At 44.7% G+C, this 26,236-nt stretch overlaps 1 protein-coding gene across 5 annotated transcripts in view; it reads right to left on the bottom strand.

Moving 5' to 3' along the window:
• The window catches only part of FAM81A (family with sequence similarity 81 member A), an 81,447-nt gene extending 61,326 nt beyond the window's left edge, over positions 1-20,121 (bottom strand). The window contains exons 1-3 of one of the 5 annotated variants that reach the window (XM_045783300.2): positions 19,990-20,121; positions 2,187-2,257; positions 655-937 (exon numbers count right to left, since the gene is read on the bottom strand). In XM_045783300.2, the coding sequence (XP_045639256.1) occupies positions 655-937; positions 2,187-2,233 (330 nt within the window). In that variant the 5' untranslated portion in view covers positions 2,234-2,257; positions 19,990-20,121. Of the gene's footprint in view, positions 1-654; positions 938-2,157; positions 2,258-19,989 lie in introns of those variants that run through there. The other 4 variants (XM_045784829.2, XM_045784027.2, XM_045785022.2 and 1 more) reach the window with 4 other exon arrangements.
• Positions 20,122-26,236: the final 6,115 nt, after the last annotated feature.

Here is a 26,236-nt window from a genome sequence, read left to right as displayed (position 1 = left end):
ATTACAGGTGAAGGATATTACCAGTGTTCAGTTATGAAAACCCAGGCCCTAAATGATCTTAAGCTCCTGAACGAAACCGTGTGGTCACTGTGATTGTTCAATAAATAGCAGGAAATTTACAAATCTTAAAAATTTTGACAATATTAGCCTTTTATTGGGCTCATTTCAGAGAAAAAAATAAAGCAATAAAAGGAAAGTCTGAGAAGCAATTCAAATCCCTAAATTGTTCTAGTAATAAACCGTATTATACATAATCATTATGGCCTAGAAACATTTAATCTGAAGCAGCAAAGGCTGACCTAGTAATTGGCTTAATAGCTATCTTCAACAATATGAAGGGTTTCATGGAGAAACTATCTGACTAGTTCTTCTCTCTCTCCATTGAGAGCCAAACAAAACAAAGTGATTTAATAGTCAGCAAGGTAAATTTAGATTAAACATAAATAACACTGACAGTAACTGCTATCAAATACTGAAATAAATTTAATTAGGATATTTGCTCAAGCTGTTTCCTTGGTGATCACTAGAACACACAGACAGAAAGCTTTGGTCTGAATTCATTACTGCCTGGGAGGCAGGGACTAGACTCGCTGACCCCTCGCCGGGAGGAGCCGGGGTGCGGGAAAGCAGGCAGCCGCCCTGACTTTCACACACCTTACTCACCTCGATATCCCGATTCAGTTGCTTCACGATAGCAGTTATGTTCCTGATGTGCTCCTCCAAGAAGAGCCTGGCCAAGCGGTCACCGCCCCCTTTGTTCTGCATCTTCTGCAAACTGCTGACGATGTCGTCTTTAATCCGGAAGGCGTGCTCCACAAGGGCAGCCGTTGTTTTCTCGTGACAGAGGATTCTATCTTCCAGTTGCTCCACGAGACTTACAGATGAGTAGGGTGCCATGGTCAGGGACTGGCTGTGTCGGGGCATGGTTCTAACTCGCCTGTGGAAGGAAGCCACATGGCAAGGGTTGTTGATTGGGACAAAGTCATTGTCAAAGCCAGATTCAAGACTTCCCCAGAGAAGGAAATGCAAATTATCTCTCCCTACAAGCTGAATGCGGTTTGAGGCAGGGTTTCTGCCGCAGAGAGTTTCTTGGCGAGCTGGGCATCTTGAAACAATCATACCCAGAGCCTTAACTGTGCTGGTAGCAGGCTCCATGACCTCCAAAAGCAAGAGGCTGGTGGAACTGGGCCTGCTGAGGTGTGCCCAATTCCAATCTAAGCTTATCGAGACCACGCTTACTGGGACGCCTGGGTGGCTCAGCTGGTTAAGCGTCTCAACTCTTGATTTTGCCTCAGGTCATGATCTCAGGGTTGTGAGAAAGAGCCCCGAGTTGGGTCACCCACTCAGTGGGGAGTCTGCTTCTTTCTCTCTTTCTCTCTCTCTCTCTCTCTTTTCACCCCCCAACCCCCCTCGCCCCCCACTGCTCACACATGTGCATGCTTTCTCTCTCTCTAAAATAAATAAATCTTTAAAAAAAAAATCTATAAAGACCAAGCTTATTCACAAAGTCTCCTGACATGCCCTCCTCTACAGCAGTTCTTTAACATAACGACAAACTCGAATGCCTACAAGGGTCAAGCAGGTGACATAAATGAACGATGCCCATCACATATGATATGACAGGGAGGGGACTTTGGAGACCTGGAAAGGGCATTCCTCCACTACATGCAGCCACAGTTTTGCTCCATCCACGAGCGACCATCTGGGAATGCAGGTTTATTTTTCCAGATTATCTCATATTTCAAGAATAGTGGGAAATTCAGACTTGTACGTGAAATCACCTGATTTTTAAATGTTAACAAGTCATTTAAAAAGTATTTAAGATAATGCAGGCCAAACAATGTGCTTCCATGAGCCAATTCTGGTCTAGGGACCCCCAATTTGCAACTTCTGATTTAAAAGGGTTAGTGGCCTCCAGAGTTGCAGTTTCCTAATGACCAGAAGTACAACTGTACTGTAGGGCCGTTATGAAGTCTCCACTTCTCACTATCCCTGAGCAGATCCTACAGATTGGATGCTGGAGAGGGACACGACTGTACTTCTCTTGCCCTTGAACAAAATCATCCCTGGGTAACATAACAGCCACAAGGTGTCATTTATAATAACCATCACACCCACTAGCAGCCCTCATGGGATTGGTGGAAAGGAAAAGTATACCTTAGATGCATATTTTCCATATATTATACCTTTCCTCGGTGACGAGAGAAGGAAATGCAGTGCTCCGTTGGGCCATTTTCTTTTTAATAATTTACATCTGCTGAAAAAATAAGCATTAAATTATTTAACAGTTTATATCTGGAATTTAAATGATGTCTAAAGCTTATTATTAAGTTACTAAGTGGATCGTAAATTATGCTGACACGCCGATCAGTTATAGTATTAAATGTCTTATATCCTATACATGAAATAAACAGCAAATGTTTCCAAATAAGAAGAAAAGAATCAAGCAAAATCAAAAGTAATACTACTAAGTCTTGCTAGACAGATCAATGAGGACCGTTAAGTGGATTTTCTTGAAGTTTCCTCCCCCCACAACTGCATTTCAAGCTTGAGAAACCACTTTTACAGAAACAAGATAGTTTCTTTAACAGGCTTTATTCAATCATGTAAGGTAGGAAACTACCTTAGTAAATCTCATCTCAGCAAATTTAACAAATTTCACAGCAAATTAAGATCACTTATTTCTAAATTAATCTTAAATCAAATGAAACATGATCAATTGGATCTGATTTGGGGGAGCCTATCTATTCTCTCACGAAGAGAATGAGATTGATATCCATTAAAATTTTATTATAAGATATTGCCACTCATATTATATCTCGCCTTTAAGGAACATTTGGCCATCCCAACACATTAGAAATTTGAGCAAAACTGGAAGGTTTTTAAAATATTTCATTACTTAGGTTTCTCAATACTGCTGTTAATTGCCTTAAAACAATGAGTGCCTAGTAACTGTGATCTGATTCAGTAATTAGTTCTCAGTCAGATGCTGGATTCAGAAAGCATTTCTGATTGAAACCATTGTTTTGGCATCAACTCTTCCAGTGTGTTATTTTTAGAGTTTCAAAATGTGAACATTTCATTTTCCTAGACAAAGAACTTTGAATTTAAACAAATTACATTTAAGAAAAAAAGTGATTCATGCCAAACAAGTTATGATGCCAAAGGAGTTCTTCAGTTCTTAAGATAATCATCTCTGTCATTTAGACTACATGAAATTAGGCCAGTGTGGAAAATGTTAAGATTTAGAATCATAGAATCTTCACCATTTTAAAGTTGTAATATACCTTAGTTGAGATATTAATCTATGGAGTAGCCCAATCGAAGAAACATTTATCTGGCATCTGTGATGCAGCTGACTAACCTAAATATATGTGACAAAATCCCGACCCCTCAGGGACTTCACAGCCTACAGAGAAAGATAGATATCCAAGCCAACCATGAGACAATGGGATAAATGGCTATGAACAAAAACACCCAGGGAGGAAAAAAGGAGAGGTCTTACTTTCTCCTGGGTAGCAGCTAGGTCAGACAGGAACTAATGAAAATGAGGAGAATTTCCCAAAGTAGCAAACAGAGAGATTGTTCCACACCTTCTTTCCTCAACACTCCAACATCACCTCTACTTTCTACGCTCTCAGCACACTCTGGCCCAGCCCATTCTTCCAGCCCCATACGGTGCCCCTCCAGCCAATGCCAGCCCTCCCCACTGCCACTCCACCCACAATTGTCCTTGAATATGTCATGAACTCTTCTGCCTTCACACCTGCGTCTGTGAGCTCTATGGGAAACACCATCTCCCTGCCTGCCTAGAAAACTCCTATTCATCCTTTAAGGCCTCACCTGCCCTTCAAGTCAATAAAATGGCTCCCTCGTTTGTATTTCTTCAGCACTCTATTCGATATGTTTTTATACTACTTATCACACTCTATTATTTTTAGCTGCTTAATGGTCCGTCTCCCCTACTAAACTACATGCTCCTTCAGGGCACATTTCAAATCGTAACAGACATAGAGCTGACCTAGAAGACTCTGTACATGTCTGTTAATGGGAGCATGACTTGTATTCCAGTATCAGAAACTGCAGCAATGAAGGTATTAGAGAATGTTTTAGTTAAATATAGTTCTTAGTATGGAGACTACACCCCAAAGAGCCACTCAACACAATATTTGTAAATGAATGGACACTTTGGGAATCCCCTTTTTTGAGGGTCATTTCATCCCTCTGGAATTTTCCTCCCTGAGCTACCGAAGCCCAGCCACATCAACTTGCTGAAAAAGGAGTCTATCCGCCACTCATTGGCTGAGATTGCTTTTCAGTAACAAACCCATTACCAAGCACTATGCACTCTCCAGGACAGGAAATGTCACATGGCATGAGTTCACAACAAACACACACTGAGGTCTGTTCAGAACTGGTGCCCTCTTCATGAAATGTGGTGGGAATTTGTTTGTGAGCTTGCTTGCTTGGTATCATGATTCTTTGCCAGAACAATGGGATCTATGTCGCAAAGAAATAACGATTAAAAATAAATAAGTCACTGGGTTAAATAACTTCTCAAAGATCATTTCCAGATCTTCCCATTGTCAATTCTGACTGACCTGCCTATGGTCATCAGTTTCTGCATGTTTATAAATCTGGGCTCTAGGGGCACCTGGGTGGCTCAGTGGGTAAGCGTCTGCCTTCAGCTCAGGTCATGATCCTGGGGTCCTGGGAACGAGCCCCGTGTCTGGCCCCCTGCTCAGCGGGGAGTCTGCTTCTCCCTCTTCCTCTGCCTCTCCCTCTGCTGGTTCTCTCTCTCTCCCTCTCCCTCTCTCTCCATCTCTCAAATAAATAAATAAATAAAATCTTTAATACACACACACACACACACACACACACACACACACAAATCTGAGCTCTAGCACCACTGGGCCTACAATATTATTAGCCAGATCTGGGTTGTATACTGGTCTCGCTGCGCTGGGTTTTGCTGTTATAATATCAATCCCCAGTTTGTGAGTTTAAAAAATTTGGGGAAGTTAGGGGAAGGGACAGGTAGATAAAGCAAGGAGAGAAGAGTTGAAAGAATTAAGAAAAAGTAAAAATCACAATGCCCAAAATATGCAATATAGCAATAGAGTTTGGGAGTTCACAAATGAGTAAAGGGAAATGCTATTATCTAAACCAAAATAATTATTATATTATTTAGATTATGAGGATCCTTATTATATTTTTATAAGTAAGATGACACTGGGGGCACCTGGGTGGCTCAGGTGGTTAAGCATCCCACTCTTGATTTTGGCTCAGGTCATTATCTCCGGATGGTGAGATCAGACCCCCACTTTGGGCTCCACACTCAGTGGGAAGTGTGATTGGATACTCTCTCCCTCTCCCTCTGCCCCTCCCCACTCTCCAAAACACATAAATAAATCTTTTAAAAAATAAGTAAGATGACACTTAATGTAAAATGATACATGATTTTGATAATGACAATTTTAACTGAAAAATGAAATACGAATCATATAAAAATTAAGTTAGTTTTTCAGTTTACTATCAAAATACAGCATTGATAAGTTCTGCTGAGTGTCAGAATTTTTTAAAAAATAGGCCACTTTATGAAAGAGTGCTTGTAATCTGGTGGTAGGGGGAAAAAGTCTATTTTCTTATAGTTAAAAATAGAGGGAAAGGATAGAGAGCAGAGAACAGCTGAAGGTGTGTCTAGAAAGACAGGTGGGAGGGAGTCGTGCTCTAACTTAGCTCTAACGCAAGCTCAGGACTTGGCCTTTGTCCTGGGGCAGTGCTGGGGCAGTGCTGTGACCGGGCGGGGGCTGGGACCCGGAAAGGCAAGCAGCGGGAGGATCTGTAGAGGGAAGAGTCTGGGGACTAGACGCTCAGCCGGGGAGGGCGGGGCCTGGGGAGGAGCTCCTGCCTTCCGCTCTCCTCCACCTTGCTTTTCCCACTCTTCCCCTCGCCTCTCCACTTCCTTTTCCTACCCCTCGCGGCTCTCCCTGCCTGTTCCTTTGCCCTTTCCGTTTTCTTAACTTCCCATTCCCGCTGTCCATTTTCCTTCCTCCAGTCTGTGCTCTCCCTGGCTCTCCCACTCCTGCTTTGTGTAACTGTGAGCACACTTCCCTAGCATGGAAAGCGCAGGCAGTGAGGTCAGAAAGACCCTTATTTGAATGCTGGCTTCCCCGCCAGCCAACCGTGGGATCTTAGCAGCCTGGTCCTAGCTTGTTGGGCCGGGGACCGCATTAAGAATAGCTGCTCACTCTCACCAAGTGTTGACCCGTGTCAGACACTCGCCGAGCACACTCAGGTGCATTAGTTGAATTCATCCTCAATCGGGGAAGGAATGTTCTTATCATCACCATTTACCCAGAGGAAAGAGACTTAGAAATGTTCAGCAACTGGCCCAACCGCACGTGGCCAGGAAAGAACGGAGCTGGGATTTGAACCTAGGGCCTCCGCCTCTTCCTCACCGGACATTACCCACAGGAGGAGTATGGGGAACCCACCACACTGGCCTTAGGGCACTCCACACGTTCGCAGGAAGGGCTGGCTCCTCTCCTTTCCCTGGCTAATGCACGTCTGATGGAAAATACATCTCTTTTTAAAAATAAAACCTTATATAAATGGTTCAGCAAATAGTACTCATTTGTTTAAGGAGATATTATATGGTTTCCTGTGTGGGACTAGTGGGGGAATGACTGGGCATCTGCTTTAACCCTTTAATTTGGCCGAGGCTATTCCTCCTGGCATCAGCACATGCTGAGGTTACAGCTACAGTGAAGCAATGTTGTCACTTGTTTTTGAAGCAAGGCACATATGTGAAAAGAACAATTTGCAACACACGTATTTTGTATGAAGAAACATCTTTTCTTAAACTGAAAAATGCCTTCTGTGTTTAATATAATATTAAAACTTAAGCTCTACATAAAGGTGTAAAGAATAAAGTGAAAATCACCACTCAGAAATTGCTGATGTTAATATATCGATTTACATTTTTTTAAAGAGCTCCCTCCAGGATACAGTTTCCTTTTTGAAAAAAATAAAATCATACTCTATACCATGTGTACCCTGCATTCTCTAACTGGCACTTTATCACAAACATCTTTCCATGTAAATATATAAAGATACATCATGATTTTTAATGTCTGCATAATATTACGGTGAACGGATACACCAAATTGTTAGGCAGCCCCTTACTGATGAACATTTACACTGAAATGTTACTTTAAATCATGATTTAGTTCAACTTTTTGGTCTCCTATTTTCCTTTCCTTTGTTTCATGAGATGATGCAAGTGGTATAAAAGTTTGAGGAGCAGAGTGCAACCTATTTCCAAAATTGAGGTTAAAGTGAGACTCTGGGGGCACCTGGGTAGCTCAGTCAGTTAAGCATCTGCCTTCAGCTGGGATGACCTCATGATCCCAGGGTCCTGCGACTGAGCCCCATGTCGGGCTCCCTGCTTAGTGGGGAGCCTGCTTCTCCCTCTCCCTCTGCCTGTGGCTCCACCTGCTTGTACTCTCTCTCTCTGTCAAATAAATAAATAAAATCTTAAAAATAAATAAAGTGAGACTCTGACAATGAAATCTGAAGAATCGAGAAGGGATGAAATCAGCAGATCTGTAAGAACAATCCAAGATACTGCTGACACTCACAACTAAAACAGGGCAAACAGTCATCACATTTGTGATTACTGGTTCAAGGTCAGTCTTTGGCCCTATACTGCGGGCTCCGTGAAGAGCTGAAGTGTCCACAGCTTTATTCCAAGCACCCGGCACAGTGATGATCAACGAATGTTTGCTGGATAAATGAATCTCAAGGACAGATGACAGAAATGAAGACATCCCACAATGTTGACTTTAATCAACTGAATTATATTCTGACCAGAGGAGGAATGTGCAACCAGAAAGGGGGACAGTATACACAGCATATCTAGTAAAAGCAGAGTTTGAAGAGGCAAAATTTATCAGTGTTTCCGACACCCTAAGAATCTGGGGCCACAGGAAGGGTTCTGTGATGGAGAGCGATGTATTAAGTTCTCATGGTCCAAACACATTAGCCACTAAGATAGTCCTGCTCACTCCTCTTCCCCTGAGCCCACGTTCACCGAGCACATCATTTAGCTTCCCATGTGGATGTGTGTAAAAGGAGAACGTGCAAGAAGCAGCACAAGCCCCAGTCTGCCAGCTACTTTTCTCACTGTGCTGGGAACCAGGCTGGCGTGAGTCTGTCTCCTGAAATCTGTCTCTGACTGCCATAGCGGTGCTGAACATCTAAACCCGAAATGTGAAACTTAACACTGAAACCTGATGATCACAACATGGTACCTATCGTGGGGGACAGACTACTATGTAAGGTGATCCCCATGATCTCCGCCTCCTGGAGTCCGTATCCCCTTGAGCGTGGTGGGACCTGTGACTTGCTGCTAACCAACAGAATACAGCAGAGACCTGTCCAGTAGCAGTCACCTGTCCTCAGTCGGCAGCTGTAGTCACCCGGGATTCTGATACTAAGTCACACAGGGTGTAGTTCTGCTCACTGGGAAAAGGTTTATTTTATAATCTAACATTTAAGTCCTTTAATACATTTCTAAATGTTTTACTTTCAAAAATCTCAAAAAATATATTACAGAAAGAATAAGAACTTTAACACGTTTTTTCGTAACATTGGCTCTGTGCTGGCTAGTGGAAACAGATTAAAAAATAAATCTAATTTGCCACCAGAGATAAAATTGCAAGGGATACCATTTCACCCCATCAGATTGGCAAATATCAAGCGTGGCAAGATGGAGTATTGACAGAAATATATATGGAACAACAGGAACACCAGATGGGACTGTGACTCAGGACCACTACTTCAGAAAGCAATCTTTAATATCTAGTAAAGCTGAAGAGGCACAAACTCCATGACCCAATGATCCACTGCTAAGAAATACCCAAAAAACCCTCTCAAACATGTTCACAAAGAGACATTTACAAGAATACTCAAGGTAGTGTTGTTTCTAACAGCAAAAAAGTAGGTGGTGGTTGGGGGGGGTGGATTGAACACCCATCATTAGACAGAAGGATGAATAAAGCATGACACATTCATGCAATGGAAGAACCACCAGTTGTGGAAATAAATGGATTAGCATTACAAGTCCCAATGTGAATGAATCTCACAAATGTATTAAGTAAAAAAGCAAGAGGAAGAAGGATATGGACACCTAATGACCTTTTTATAAAGGTTTAAAATATGCCAGATAATAAGCCAAATCTGTAACATCTAAATATGAGCATGGACATGGAAGAGACCAAATCAGACTCATTTTTGTCTCTGAGTGAGAGACGGAGGGATCAGACATATGGAAACAGAGGGTTTCAACTAAATGTATGACGTTTTACTTCCTAAACTTAATTTCTCATTGTATCATTAAAAAGAAAGAAAATTACTTCTTCCCGCCCCTACTTAAAAATAAACAGGGATGCCTGGGTGGCTCAGTCGGTTAAGCCTCTGCCTTCAGCTCAGGTCATGATCCCAGGGTCCCGGGATCAAGTCCTGAATCAGGCTCCTTGCTCAGTGGGGAACATGCTTCTCCTTCTCCCTCTGCCTGCTGCTCCCTCTGCTTGTGTGCGCTCTCTCTGACAAATAAGTAAATCAAATCTTTTAAACAAACAAACAATCATGTAAAGACCATGAGATAGAAGGAAGTCAAAGTGTTAGTATCTCCAGCACACATACCCAGAACTCAACCTTGCCCTAGACTTTCTGAGGACAATGAAATTCAAACAGTAACTAGTCTTCATCAAATCTCTAGCCCTAAAGCATTTTATCCATACATAATATGTGATGTTTTCTAAATGTTAATATTTCTATAAATGGCTATTGGTTAAATTAAAACATGGCACATCCACTCAAGAGAATATCAATAGCTATTTAAAATAATGGTTACAAAGGCTATGAAGTAACATAGGAAATATTTATATACTAGCCATAATGCTAAGTTTTTTTTTAAAGACCAAGATTTGAAAAATGATTTACAGTACTATATAAAACCATCATCAGAGCCTGGAAACCAGAACTTTGCTCCTTGGCACCACAATTTAGATGTACAAACATTTTAACTTGAGTTTAAAGGACCTGCCAATTTTTAAGGTCTACCTCTGCCATACTCCCTTCTCTTTCTCCTCCTCTTCCCCAAGGTGAGGAGCTCACCTGACCCTGGCCCCATGGAGGTGGATAGAGTGGTCAAGGACAAGACAACCACCACCCCTCTGTGCACACAGGCCACCCTTATCTGTCTTTCTACCCTCTCCTCTCTGACCTACCACAGGGCTCTGCGTCCATGAATGGACACTTGCTTGACTTGCGGCTACCTTTAATGCCATTCCCCAACCCCTGCTGTGCCAAATTGCTGGCACCGCTCTGTGATGTGACTAGCTGGTGTCTGGGTAAACCATTTGTTTTCAGTACAAGGAGGAGGAAGAGGGCCGTGCAACTGAGGCCAGGGATGACTAATTGCAAAGTAGTAGATTGATAAAGACAGCCAAAGAGACACCACTGATAACAGCATGAGCTTCCCGTAAATTAACCACAGGGCTCAGATTGACGGAGTCCCTCCAAATGATGTGCAAAGAAAATGAAACAGCACAAATAAGCACGCCCTGTCTTCTTCTTAATAGACAGCTCCCTCTCCCTAAACCTGGACAGAAACTTTTTTTTTTTTATTTTTTTAAAGATTTTATTTATTTATTTGTCAGGGAGAGAGAGCGAGCAAGCAAGAGAGCACAAGCAGGGGGAGTGGCAGGCAGAGGAGCCCGACGTGGGATTCGGTCCCAGGACCCTGGGATCATGACCCAGCCGAAGGCAGGCACTTAGCGGACGGAGCCACCCAAGCACCCCTAGATGAGTCATCCTTGCGAGAAATGTACTGGTCTAGCACATTTGGGGATGGAAATGGCATATGGTTATGAGGGAGACCTGGGAGAAATCTGGCTAAGTCACCAAAGGAGGGAACGTTATAAGGCCTTACACAGCCTCTAAGACATTGGGCATCCTCATACCAAAATGTCCTTCTCTGGACACCTTAGGTCAATGGCAAGTGAATCTTACCTGACACACCCTGATATTTCTTTCCAATTGTACATAACCCCAGCAACCCAGAAGTCCCTCAACTGTCCTGAGGGGAGTGGGGCGGGGGTTCCAGTACCAAAAGTACTATTATAATAATATTTTTTAAAACAACATAAAGAAATAAATCAAAATACAAATAGTGGCAATGGGTACATTTGTATTCCACTTTTCCTTATTTTCAAAATACTGTAATAAGTATGCTATTTTCACAATGACAAAAAACTAAATATAGACTTCTTGAATAAAAGAATGAACCAATGAGCAAAAATAAAACAAAACAAAAAAACAGAAATTGCCCATGTACAGTTATCAAAACCAAGAGACAAGCCTGATTCTGGGTTAGAAGATATTCTATGGTTTAGTTAAAATAAGCTGATGGGCTTTTTTTTTTTTTTTTTTTTTTTTACTGTGGTTAGAAACAGGTAACACAAGATTTATCATCTTTAAAAAATGTAAGTGTGCAGTACAGTAGTGTTAACTTTATATCTCTAGATATAAAGATCTCTAGAACTTTTTCATCTTCCCAAATTGAAACTCTATCCTTATCAAACGACAACTCCCATTTTCCCGTGATTTACTCCCCAAGCCCCATCCCCTTGTGGGCACATCATAAGGGTTGAGCCCAGTACGTTCGCTGAAGCCTTCATCAAAGCCCTGGATTGCCCTTATGCTGGGAATCAGGCGTTGTACACAGGTCCAGTGCCTGCCATCACTGGGAGCACAGCATTCCAAAAGTCTTAGGTTCCAGTGATAATGTGAATCCCTCCACAGGGTCCCAAGGCGACTATTTCTAATGCCTTTCGTGAAAATGGCCTTGATTCTACTTTGCAAGACTTGCTTTCTTTCCCCTCTGCTGAGGTGAGGAGTGGCTGTATTGCTGACCCATTAAAAGAAACAAACAAACAAAACTTCGAAATGCTCAAAACATTGATGGTGGCTGCCAGCAAGCGCAGGGATTGCTACATAACCGATGAGATCCAGGAAATCTGTAACATACACGTGGGCTCCTTCGGGTCCAGATGGATTCACAAATGGACTGGAATCATCGGAACCCCTAGGACCCAAGGAACGGCCACCGATGTGGCTTTAATCCAGTGTCCACACCTTAGAACAATGCTAACGTTTTTAGAAGAACCCTTGCAGAGACAGATTGGATTTTGTTCCCATCTATTAATAACAGCCATTTTGAAATACTATTTAAATCTTCTATTGTTATTTGAACTTTTCATGGATTGTGTCTCCCCAGCTGAGCTACTTTGGGGGACATTCTACCACAGGCATCTGTAGCCCCCGTGAAGCCCAGCACAGCACCTCTCACAGACACTCATAAATATTTGTTCGTTGGTTGTTTTTCTAATTTGGTAAGGCCCATCGTTTTAATTATTGAGTTGCTCTGCCCAGGTGACATATCAATTGCTGACTCAAGGTCCCCTCCAGCTGTGAGCTTGGCAGACTCCTTCAGGTTGCCCTGCAGTGTGCACGGGCACCCACACCAAAAAAGAAGTGTCTTAATATTACTTTTAGGGTGTTTTATTATGCTCAACAGCTATATTTGGCAACTTTCTTTCTAGCATTAGAGAAGACACATTACCACATGTTAAAAAGGGAATCTGCCAGAGGCAACAGCTAGAACAGAAAAAAAATATTACTAAAAGCTGCTGTAAACTTTCTACCTACTAAATTACCTACACCCCCAGATGCATCAAGGACCACTGAAAGGAAGGCACGACTGCCTTCTGTCTGCAGACAGAACTCTAGTTGTGATTTCTGGGTTCTACCCTACATGCATCTCTGACTGAAAAGCTAAGGATTTGGCCATGGAAGAAAGATCCAGCCTCCAGCTTCTGCCCTTTTTCTCATACACAGCAGGAGGGGGCTGGACTTCCCTGCTGCACACAGGAGTCTATGAGAGACTCTTTCATTTGGAGTAACAACTTGACTTCAGTGCATTAATTTTATAACTATTTTAGAGAGAGCAGGGGAGGACTCCTGAGCTCTTCCAGAGATAATTAAAAATGGGGAAAAAAGAAATCTGAAATCAACAAAAAACAAGCTGAAGGCACCAGGGGTTTCTGAATAACATCTTCCCGGTTAAACAATTTTAAGAATTCCATAATGTGAAAGCAGCCCCCACACATTCTCTCCCACATAAACACGCTTTGTATGTAAGCCCCGCTCGGCTAAGCAGCAGAATCTCCAGCCTTCACTTCTGTAGCTACTTTTTCCAGAGAAGATGTCATCTGCACAAAAGCATTCTCTTAAGAATGAGAAAAAAGCTGACCAACAGCCAGCAAGCACAGGCACGCCTTGAGCAGAAATACTGTCATTCCAACAATCTCAACAACTCACCACCCTAAAATCTGATGACTGACTTCAAATGCCAATTTTGCTTTAACAGAGACTGAAAAATTCAGGCCTTTTGATGACTGTCGACCAGCACATTCCCAGGAACTTTCCTGGTGGGCCAGGAAGGTAACCAAATAAGCCATTTTAGTATCAGGGCTATGTTCTTAAAATACCAAGAACCACTGAGCCATGGTGGTGGGAGGGGGATCCACAGAGGACCACTGGGTAGTAAAAACAGAAACAAAAACATTGTCTTGTCTTTTTTTACCTGCTTTTATACTAAAAACGCATGGAACATAAAACCACAGCCCAGAAGTCAAAAAGTAAAGTATCGCATACAGAGAGAGGGATGAAAGCAGAAGAGTTATTAAGAGAGAGGAACGGGCAGAAGGAGAAACCAGGGAGAAGGGGGGAAAGAGCGAAGGCAGAAAGGCAGCGCGGCCGGGTGAGCAGAGGAGGGAGAGGCGGCTAGACAATGAAGAGGAGAGAAACAGGTGGTCCGAGGGCTCCCAGGGAGGATGCGAGCCTGAGAAACTGCTCCTCACACATGCAGCTGCTCATTTGGGGTGTGAAGAAATAGATGGGCCATTTTTAATATGCTATGTTAGGTTTCTCTACTTTTTTTTTTTAATCAAATGTGCCATGTCTTTGTCTTGACACATACACACAAGGTTCAGGTGTCATCAGGGGAAAATCACTTACTCCACTTACAACACTTTAGGACCTTTTCGAATGACCTGTCATTTTGCTAAAAGGCCCTATTTTGCACCCCCATCTACCTGACTCCTGGAGTACGGCCTGGGTCTCACACACCCCCCATCACGTACCAGATGCTAGCCGACAGCTCTAAGATCATCCCGCGCGGTTCGCTGGATGATTTAATCAAGGAAACGAGTCCAGTCAGCAAATACTCATGGAGCCTCTACCGTGCGGAACAAGACACAGCTCCCACACTCCAGAGCGTCAAGGCAATAAAACAGGCAGGCCGGCAGGCGAGAGGAGAGAGGCTGGTACCTGCGTCGCCGCTGGGCTGAATTCAGGACCGGTGTGAACTGGGTCATCGAGAAAAGCATTTGAGTTGGGCGTTCAAAAGGATGAGTTAAGGAAACACAACATGAGGAAGGGCGGAGGGAAGGCAAAGCAGAGGAAGCGCTGACTAGTGAAAATTCCCGGCACAGGGGTTCCTGCTGGAGGGCCGCTGGGATCGTGTGCAAAGGCATCGACTCCTGAAACAGGAGGGAGGCAGGAGGAACAGAAAGGAGGTGAGCAATTGAGGGAGACTGTGCAGGGAGCACCTCAACACTCAATGGCCAACCTCATGTGGGAGGGCGGCAAGGAGAAGTTAGAATGACCCCAGCTGAGAGGGGTACAATGTCGCCCTGTGGGGTGCCTTCCTAAATCCACCATAAGCAGCAGCAGGCAAACCCCAGTTAAAGGATCCTGTACAAAATAACGGCCCTCACCCTTCCAAAGCGTCAAGGCCGTGAACGACAAAGAGCAACTCAGGAACCATCCAGACGAAAGGAGACTAGAGAGGCACGACAACTAACGGAGCAAAAGATTTAAGATTCTTTTTCTCCTCTTTTACTAGAAAGGACATTATTAGGGCTATTGGTGACACGCGAATAAGGTCTGTAGATCAGAGACAGCACAGAACCAATGACGATGTCTCAATTTTGGATGCTTGTTATGCAAGAAAATGTCTTTGTTTTAAGAAATAACACTGAAGTACTGGGGGAGGTAGATAAAGGGGCACCATGTCTACAATTTAACTCTGAAACGGCTCTGAAAAACTACAACATATGTGTGTGTGTGTGTGTGTCTGTGTGTGTGTGCGCGCGCGTGTGGAGAGAGAGCATGAAAGAGAGAAGGATAAAGCAAGTGGGGCAAATAGTTAATATTTATAGAATTTGGGTTAAAGATGCAAATTATTTAATTATTCTTACAACTTTTCTGTAAATCTGAATTATTTCAAAATAAAAAGCTAAAAAGGGAAAGTGATTTACGGAAGCCAGGATGAAGAACTGTTTAGAGACTAAATTGTCCGGCTTCTGGGAATCAGATTTCGAATGGGATCTGGGAGATGGCAGGCTCAAAACGCAAATCTGAAGGCCTCTGGAGGTCTAGGGAAAGCCTAGTGAAAGCAGGCTCTCAGGTCAGATTGCCGGAATTCCTTTCCTGGGTCTGCTCCTTCACAACTGGTCACTGACTCAAGTTCTTCTCATTTCTCTCTTGCTTCAAGTTCTTCACCCGAATAACAGGAATGATGGGAGTATGTGCCTCACAGAGGCGGAGCGGGGATCAAAGGACAGGATACAAGTGAATCGTGGCACCCAGTAAGGCATAGGGCAACCACCCAATGACAACTAAGTCAGCTCCAAGGTGAGTTGACAGCTGGGACAGAGAGAAGGCAGGAGGTCAGCAGAGGAAGAGACAAAGGCCAAGGCCAGGACCCCACAGAATCCCACGTTTGGAAGCAGGCGGAAACAGGAGACAAATGAGGTTGGAGTTGCATGTGGATAACCAGTGACACAGAGACAAGGAAAGAGAGAGATCTGGGCAGCAGGCGGCAGATCAAGGAGGGAAAGACAGAGTAAAGGCCTCCACTCTGCAACCAGGACACTGCTGCGGGAGCTCTACAAGAAAGCAGTTTCAGCACAAAGGTGAGGGTGGGGCCAGACAAGTGAGTGGGCAGTCAAAGGAGGGAAACCCGAGACGGCGGAACACAGCCGCGGGGCGCACACCGCTGCTAGACACCGCAGCCATCGCCCCGTGTGCTCTTGAAACTAATGTAAAATTAACAAAAGCTTGGGGCGCCTGGGTGGCTCAGCTGGTTAAGTGTCTGCCTTTGGCTCAGGTCAGGATCCCAGAGTCCTGGGATCCAGCCCCACGTCTGTCCAGCTACCTTCTCAGTGGGGAGTCTGCTTCTCCCTCTGCTTCTGCCCCTGCTCACATGTGCGCACGTGCTCGCGCGCTCTCTCTCTCTCAAATAAATAAATAAAAGTCCTTTTTAAAAAAATTAACAAAAACGAGAAATTGGCTTCCTCGGTCACATTAGCCACATATCACCTGCTCGGTAGTCACATTGTGGCTAGTGACAATCATACTGGACAGCACAGGTACAAAATATTTCCATCATCACAGAAAGTTCTAGTGGACAGAGCTGGGACCCTAGCACAGTTTCTTTTATTATGAGAAAGATGACTTGCGTACATGGTGGGGTGACAGTTGGGCAGAGTAAGGAAGGACCAAAGAAACTGAAGAAAGGGAATAACAGAGCAAGTTCCCACATGTGGCAAGAAGTCCAGAGAATGGACAGTGTGCAGTATATGTGGGTTAATCATGGGGAGGGGACTTGTAGACATTTTTTTCCCCTCAGAGAAAAAGGAAATAAAGAAGGACAAAGATGGGTAAAGAAAAATGTTTGGGGGGCGCCTGGGTGGCTCAGTCGGTTAAGCGTCTGCCTTAGGCTCAGGTCATGAGACAGGAGTCCCAGGATCAAGCCCCACAGGGCGGGCTCCCTGCTCAGCTGGGATTCTGCTTCTCCCTCTGCCCCTCACCCTGCTTGTGCTCTCTCTCTCTAATAAATAAATAAAATCTTAAAAAAAAGAGAGAAAGACAGAAAAATGTTTGGGGTGGCGAGGTGGGTACAATGAGAGCTTACATTGAGGCAGAGGGCCGTAATCCAGGACGTGGACATCCTTCACCTCTTCAGTGACAAAAGGCTATCTGCTGGAAGGAAACTGACTGGAAGTGTAAGGAATGGGAAAATCAGGCACAACCTCTAAAGGAATGCCGTCAAGAGTTAATAAAAGATGGATTTTTTTTTTTTTTTCATAGAAAAGCAAGACCTAGGCCAGCATAAATTTGCAATGGAACCAGTCCACAGGTCTTTGTGACTTTCTCCTAGATCACTTGGCAGGCTGGGAGAAGAAAAAGTAGATAATGAGGGTGATTTTGGATGGAGGACTGGAATATGAGAAGCCCAATATGTTAAGAATAAAGATTCCAGGATTCCAGACAGAACTGAAATGGCTGGCAACATCTAGACTCCAAATAGAGAAACGGAGCCCTAAAGGGATTGGAACAGCAAGCAATTAAGGGACCAGAGTCCTCAACAATGGTTAAAATCCAGTGCTGTAAGTGGGAAGAATCAGCTGAGCAGGCTGAAGTCCAGATCTTGAAGGTGGAAAAAATTCCCAAGATAAACCAAGTCCAAAATGTGAGTGGCTGAACTAAAGTGGACATTAAGGGCCTAGGAGTTGATGCTGAAGACCTTGAGGAAGTTCAAGGTCAATGAGTTAATACAGCCTGCACATAAACCCCAAAGTCACGGGCAAGAGACAAGGTAGAGAAGAGAACCAAGCCGGGTGCTTGTGTTTATCTGTCTGCTACTTTTTTGTAGCATCAAGGGAAGTGCTTGCCAAACCCGGGTGTACATCAGAATCACCCACAGAACTCTGTTTTCTCTCCCCATCCTCCTTCCTCCTCCTTCTTCTTTTTGGCTTTGTTTTTAAAGTAAGGATTTGTAGGTCTTGCCCATCTTGATGATTCTCATTCGGTGTGTTTGAAAGAGTCTAAACAGCCACATTTTTCATAATACTCTGGGTGACTCTAAGGAGCCACCAGGTTTGGCGAGCACTGATCCAGAACATAAGAAGGAGGGTACGGGGTACCAGCAGACAGCATGACCTTGTACAGGGAAGACTTTGTTAGTGACGGGTTAATGGTTTGGAAGTAGCGCTGAGAAGCAGGAAATCCAATTCCTGCTCAGGTGAGACGGGAGAGGGCTATTCTGAGAGAAATTGTTCACTTAGGCTCTGGTGCTAGGGGAGGGACAGAAGATGGGCTCAGCTGCAGAAAAATGAAAATTCAGGAGTACGGCTGCAGGATTTGAGAAACAAGAGACTGAAAGGCAGGTTTGGACATACACAGGCCAGTGGCCTACAGAGACAGAAGGTGCATTAGTTTGTCAGCGAGGTTTCCAAGTGTAATGAAGTGTGACTCATTAAAGATTTGTAGGGCTTAGTGGCTGAATTCCTGCAGTAAGAATATTTCTGTCTGAATGCGATCAGATTTCTAACGTGTAAACCATTAAAGATTATTAAACCATCAGGTAAACAAGCTTACAGAAGCTTATTCATTAACACTGAAAATGTTTTCTTCCCAACCCACATTTTTATACAGATGAAATCAGACTGGAATGAACATTATTAAGGGTGGCTTTGGAGCAGAAAGCCAAAAGAGGCAACCCCAAGGACACATGAGAGGAACAGGGCATTTCCTCCCTTCCCTCTCCTCGTAAGAGAGAAGTTTATGGACTGAGAATACAGAAAGGGGCCTGAGTGTCTTTTTAGCACCAGCAGATGCTAAAAATAGAACAGGTGTCACAGCCTACTGGGTCTCAGAAGTATCTTCCTCACATACACACACTCCATGACAAGGCCCCCACCGCGGACACAATGGGCAAACCCTAGGGATGGTTCTCAGTAAAGAATCTATTTACTTTCACAAACCCAACTCCTATTTAAAGAGCAAGCTGCAAATGCTTGCCCCTGCTTCCCAGAGAGCTGCACTTCTGTGGACTCAAATCATTCTAGCATTATTTCTGGTTACTCCTATGAAATAATTTCTATCATTGACATTCACAGACTTTAAGATGAGAGCGTGAGCGCAGCCGGGCACGCGCACACACACGCGCGCGCACCCTCACACACACACAACCTCGTGCATATTGAAGAAATGACTCACTTAATTTGCTGCTGCCTGCCACTATTGGGTTTTGATTTTACCTGTTCAAATACAAAGTTTCCTATGAGATTAACTACAGGAAAGAACAACTCGGGAGGATTAACCCTGATTTTGTTCATGACTTTCAGAGCACCCAAGAGGTTTCAACCTGGGCATCTTGAGAAGCCACTCTCTGGGCCACCCACGGCTTTCTGTCCCTAATCTTCCATAAAACGTTAACATTTCTTGCCACTTTGAGAGCCAAGTAATGGAAACCCCTTGTCGAATAACCATGATTAAGTCCTGTCTATCCTGTATCTGAGAACCGTACTTTGGGGCCCTTTCTCAGCTCACAGCACAATGGTACAACACCACTGTGGAACCACAAGGAGCCCAAGCCTCTCCTTCTAATGAGAAAGGGGTAGGGGGAGGCAGAGAGGTTAATCTGTCCAAGGTCACTCAGCTCTGACTAGTGGGACAGCTGACTTACCACCACCCCCTGGCAATCTGTGCACCACCCCTGCTCCCCCAGACAGTCCCTCCCGGCTTCTGTTGGTTTGCTAGCGCGCAACTCCCCCCGGCCCCCGCAAAAATGCAATGCCAGTTGCGTTCGGTGCCCAACTTCATCCCCTCGCGTCAGCATGCAGTTAACCCTCTCGCCGGCAGCACGTCACATGGGCCACGCGCAGCTCTCTCTCTGTCCCCCGAGCCTATCTCCCCGCCGGCTGCCCCAAGGTCACCGGCCGTCCCAGGGAGCTCCAGCCGCCGGGGAGCCGGGCACGTCCGGCCAGGGCCCCGGGGCGCGGCACTCACCGGCGCGGGGGGCGGGCGCGCCGCGGCTGCCCATGTCCTCGCCGGCGCGGCTGGGTGCGGCGGCCGCTGGCGCGGGCTGTGCGGGGCGCCCGGCTGCGGGCCCGCGCCGCGGGGAGCGCCGTCCAATCAGCGCGCGCCTGCCGCCTGGCCCGGCGCGCGGCCCGGCCGGGTTCGCGGCTCCCGGGGGGCGCGAGCCGCCGCGCGCCGCCCGAGCCGCTTCCGGGCGCGTTGCCTGGACGCGGTTGCCGTGGCAGCCCGAGCTGGAGGCTTTCCCCGCGCACCCGCGCCCAGCCTGGCGGCGCCGCCCCTCCTCCCTCCGCGTTCCCACACCCAAAATAGCCTCTCCTCGTCGCTGCTGTTTCCCACAGAGCTCTCATCCAAGCGGCTCGGAGTTGGCGGGCGGGGATTTCGCTTATTGGAAAATAAATCCTGTTGTAGGGCTGGTTGACTTGAAGGGAGAGGTGTTGAAATGGTGCCTGATTAGGATAATAGCCATGGTGCTTGCACTGTAATTCTCTTCCGAGCCCTCACATTCCTTATTTACTAAGGCTCTTTTCCACAAGAAAGCGTTATTTATCTCCCCTCCACCTCCTTCCAGATTGGGGAGAAGCTATTTTATGAGGCCACCGTCTGGTAAGCTGCTCGCTCGCTGACGCCCCACCTGTGCAGGTGAACTTAGCCTCGCGGCTGCCAAGTGCCATTTAATGAATCGCCTTGACAGCCCCCGCTGGGTCCAAGGATTGTGCTGCGCCGCAACAGACACGACGCAAGAAGGAACTGCCGCCACCCCTCTTCTTGACATCTCTTCCTCCTCCCTTCTCCCTCATTCCTTTCTCAGGGCGTCCTAACTCTTTCCACCTTCTCTCAATTTCGATTCTAAGCAGGATTCACAAGCCGATCCACTCGATTTTGCTTCCTCTGGGTGGGCGGGATTTAAACAGAGTTGGGGACCCCCACCTTTCCCTGCCTCACCGCCTCCGGTTCGTATCACTTTCGTGTCGCTAGTATTTACCCAGTACAGGCATTCCAGTCTGTCTCTCCCACCAGTCTGAGTCCCTCCAACCCCGGGAATGGAGCACGAGGTGGTAGAAAGACCCTGGGTTGTGGAGTCAGCCTGAACTATTTTTTGAATCCTCCCTTTTGTGCGGTCTTGCGTATTTTGTGGATGTTTCCACACTTATAAAACAGGATAATACCCCCCCCCAACACACACACACACACATACACACACAAAGGGGTAATACTACATGGTAACACTCATTCAATCAACAATACTGGATGCCTGTCCAATACTAGAATCTATGCCTAGCTCTAAGACACGATGGTGAAGAAGAAAAAGACAGGGCTGTCTGCTCTCCTAGAGCTTACAGCCTGAGACAAGTAATGAAACAATCACAGACATATGTGAAACTGCCATTGTGATAAGAAGAGTCCATGGCCTTGGGATCTATGATATGGAGATCTAACAGCATCCCTTTGTGGCTGCAAAGGCTCAATGATTATTGTTTCCTTAGGTTCCCACTGCCTGGCACATGGTACACATTCAGTAAATATATATTGAATTGAATCCTATGTCAGTGATAACAGTATCACTCAGTTTCCCAGTGACTTTCATATGTAATTTGTCACTATGTCCGGAAGGGTGTGCAGGTATTACTGGAGAGTGTCCATTCAAACCGAGAACCCACCATCGAGAGTCCTGAGAAAGGTTCGAAATGTTTCTTGCCTGTCCGCTTTGGGTTGCCTTCCAGTGTGTAAGGCATGCTTCTCAGATGGGCACATGAAAGTTCTCTCGGTCTCACCTCCACTCTCTGCTTACTATTCCACTCTCTTCCTTGGTTCCAGCTCCATCCTGCCACTCCTTTTATCAGAACCTCGGGGTACCCACCCCTGGCTTCCTAGGAGGTGGACAGTGGACACTTATATTCCTCAGAGTAGAGCACCCATAAACCAGGAAAAAACTCCCTGCAGCTGCTTCTGCTGGCCTACAAAGCATAATTTTGATGCTCTTTTGCTGCAAGTCTCCCTCACTCTCAAGGGTAAAGAAGGGATGGGGCTGGAATGGGAAGGGCTACTGGCCATATATACATACCCTTCTATTTAGCCTGACTTTAATTTCCTTCTTAAAAATCATACCAGGGCACCTGGGTAGTGCAGTCAGTTAAGTGTCTGACTTGTTTTTCTTTTCTTTTTTTTTTTTTTAAGAGCAGAGAGAGTGTGTGCACAAGAGCCATGGGCAGAGGCAGAGGGAGAAGCAGACTCCCTGCTGAGCAGGGAGCCCAACACAAGGCTGGATCCCAGGACCCTGGGACCATGACCTGAACAGAAGGCAGACACTTAACAACTGAGCCACCCAGGCATCCCAGTAGGCTACATTTCAAAGAACTATCTATGCAGAATCATTGACCGTGACTCATTACAGGAAATGGATTTTTTTTGCATACCTTTAATTAAAAAACTATGATTTATCACAAATTACTTTATACTGGCAAAGATTACCAGTAATAGTTTCATTAAAGAGAACAATTTTATAAAGTTGATGGCTGTTGTACTATTCACCAACCAGTCATTAAATACAAAAAGCTTGGGCAGTGTGTATTGTGATAGACACTATGGAGTTTTTTTTTTTTGTTTTTTTTTTTTTTTAGCTATTTATTGCACAGCTGATTTCTGATCCTACCTGTGTCTCAGCACCACCACTAATCATGAAGATATGATGTACAGGGCATCTATGAGGCCAGCAGGCATGCACATCTAGGTAAAGGTCAAGCGCTTGCATAGGTCAAAAGCGGTGTTTGTGAAAAGACTAGAATATAGTTAGGCCAATAGTGCGGTGAGCCCTGCAGGATAGAGAAAGAGTTAGCATTTATCTCAGAGTCAGCAATTCTCAACTGAGTCTTGAAATTCAGTGAGGTGTCGAGATCCACTGCGAGATGTGTCACGTGGTGTCACACAGTTCTTCACTAATAAAAAGGTGTCCAAGAATTGACCTGCAAGGAATAGTCCTATATAGGGACCAGAAAGAGGAAGATGGTTCCCACAAAGCAAACATGAGGAAAAACCAGAGGAAGGATAGGGACAATGTCAGAGATGCTGCATGTGGAAAAGTTTAAGGTGACAAGTCTTACAGAAAGCCAAGGAAATTTAGTGAACAGAAGGCCACTGGTGATCTCCATAGTTATTTTTTCATTATGAGATTGCGGTGGGTTAAGAAAAGACGGACTACTGGAGAAATGCAAGAGCCGGCATCGGTCACTTTTTAGAGAAGTTGGCAGTGTAGGGAAGATGAGAAATACAGTCAATAGGCTTTCAGTGCCAAGTGAACATATTCAAGATAGGAGAAAAAAGTCTCTGCGTTTATATATATACCGTTGCAGTCATGAAAAATGGAGAACACAATACATCATTTTGTCTAACTCAATCAATTCTACCATTAGGTTCATCACCACCATATCCATTTCCTTTTTTTACTTAACGATTTTATTTTTAAGTAATCTCTACGCTCAACGTAGAGCTCGAACTCACGACCCCACGATTGAGAGTTGCACACTCTACCGACTGAGCCAGCCAGGCACCCCATTCCCTTTTTTTTTTTTTTTAAGATTTTATTTATTTATTTGACAGAGAGAGGCAGCGAGAGAGGGAACACAAGCAAGGGGAGTGTGAGAGGGAGAAGCAGGTCTCCCGCCGAGCAGGGAGCCCAATGCGGGGCTCGATCCCAGATCATGGGATCATGACCTGAGCCGAAGGCAGACGCTTAATGGCTGAGCCACCCAGGCGTCCCCCATTCTCTTTTTTAAAATGTATCATCAAATAAGAGAAATCTTACATAGAGCAAAGATGGGGTTCAGAACTTAGGACTCTATTTTCTTAATAACCAACTAAAAATTTAGTTTAACAACCAGTTAGCACAATATATATTATTCTTTATGGCTTTTCTTTGTTGATAATAGTAACATCTTAGAACTAAGGAAATCCCATTTTTACTCTTTTATGTGTAAAAATAATGGATTTTTCATGTTTTAAGTAAATTGTAATTGACTTACTTGTTTTTACTAGTAGTTGCCCTTCAGGAGTTGGCTAATTCTCCCAAAAATGATGTTTTGCTTATGAATTTGTTGGTGAATCAATCTCACAAGGATTTTTAAAAGTAACTATAATTAAGGTACAACCAAGAGAGAAGGCATAAAATTTTGGAAGATTCTTCTTAGAAGTGTTAACTTAGGAAGTCTTATTTTTTTTAAAGATTGTATTTATTTATTTGAGAGAGAGAGAGAGCGTGAGCAAGCAGGGGAGCAGAGGCAGAGGCAGAGGGAGACGCAGACTCCCCACTGAGGAGGGAGCCCAACTCAGGGGCTCAGTTCCAGGACCCGGGGATCATGACCTGAGCCGAAGGCAGATGCTTAACCAACAGCCACCCAGGTGCCCCCGAAGTTTCATGCCGCAAGGGCTCAGCTCAGGACAGTTCAGCAAACACGTATATTTCCCTTGTAGTAACTTGTCACGATACCACAGTTCAAGGAAGCCCCACATAGGCTGACACCCTTGCTTCAGCTTCCCTGCGCAGTAGTACGGTACGTATGGAACCGTGATCCTCAGAGGTAGGAGAATTAAAAGACAACCTTCATTTCTGTTCAACAGCAAGAAAGAGGGACTTCTGGGTGGCTCTGTCGGTTGAGCATCTGCCTTCAGCTCAGGTTATGACCCCAGGGTCCTGGGATCGAGTCCCACATTGGGCTCTCCGCTGGGTGGGGAGCCTGCTTCTCCCTCTGCCTCTGCCTCTGCCTGCCGCTCCCCCTGCTTGTGCTCTCTCTCTCTCTCCTGACAAATGAGTAAATAAAACCGTTAAAAGCAACAACAATAAGAAAGAAACAATACCCACTACGTGACCATATCCACAACATGCATGCTATGGTTTGCAATACCGCACCAAACCACAGTGAAGCTAAGCAAAGGAAAAATCAAGATTATCAATTCTGTCCTTTTTTTTTTTTTAAGATTTATTTATTTATTTTAGACAGAGAGACAGAGAGCGAGCGAGTGTGGCGGGGAGGGGCAGAGGGAGAGAGACTCTCAAGCTTAGATGGGCTTGATCTCATGATCCTGGGATCGCAACCAAGAGGTGGACGCTTGCCCTACTGTACCACCCAGGTGCCCCAGGATTATCGATCCTGTCCTTACAGAATCCTGTCCCTACTGGCTCTGGCCTGGTGGTACCAATAGCCACTGTTTGTATATCAGGCCCTGTGCTAACTGCTTTACCTGTAGCTTTTCCTGTCTTCCTTGCAACAGCCCGTGAGTAAAACTGAGGCATAGAGGTGTTATATGGCTTGTCTACGATTCCCAAGCTGTCAAGTACTGAACCTGGAATTTGAATACAGGCATCTCAAATGCCACCCTGTGCCTGACCCAGGTGGTAGGTGGCCTCTCCACGATGACATGAGACGAGAGAGGGAAAATGCAACACAAACTTCAGTATGTAAAATGGGTGGCACAGTGAGACCTAAATAAGTATTTTTCCTTTTCCCTTGATCTTCCCCCAGGGACAGCACATATCAAAGAATATGAATAGTACCATATTAAAAATTACTTTGAAAGAGTAAATTAATTTTAACATTCTATCTGATTTTTTTTTAAGATTTTATTTTTTTATTTATTTCACAGAGAGACAGCCAGTGAGAGAGGGAACACAAGCAGGGGGAGTGGGAGAGGAAGAAGCAGGCTCATAGCGGAGGAGCCTGATGTGGGGCTCGATCCCAGAACGCCGGGATCACGCCCTGAGCTGAAGGCAGATGCTTAACGACTGCGCCACCCAGGCGCCCCATAACATTCTATCTGATTTCTTACACCTTTATCCCAGATCTGCACTAGCAAAAGAGTCAAGACTTAGTGTAATTTTCCAAATGAATCTGATAAAAGAATCTTTAGTTTAAACCATACAGAGCCAAAAATGATTTGGGATTTGCACATCTTCTTAAATAATGAAACTGAAGCAAGTTCTTTACGAGCACTTGCTTGCCAGCAAAAGGTATATAGAGCTATATACTTTCCAAAAGTCTTAATTAAAGAACATACATATTCTGCACTTAAAATAAAATTAATATTATGCAACTGCTTTTTTTTTTTGCAATTGCTCTTAAAACAGAAATATCAAGTGTAATCCTCTTTGTTTCCCCTCCAATATTTGGATACACTTCAATTATTATTTTTTTTAAAGATTTTATTTATTTATTTGACAGAGAGACAG

This window comes from Ursus americanus, chromosome 36, assembly GCF_024610735.1.
Source record: "Ursus americanus isolate L20-20 chromosome 36, mUrsAme1.1.p, whole genome shotgun sequence".
Classification (NCBI taxonomy): Eukaryota; Metazoa; Chordata; class Mammalia; order Carnivora; family Ursidae; genus Ursus; species Ursus americanus.
The sequence above is the reverse complement of the archived record's forward strand: the minus strand, read 5'-3'. Positions and strand labels throughout refer to the sequence as shown.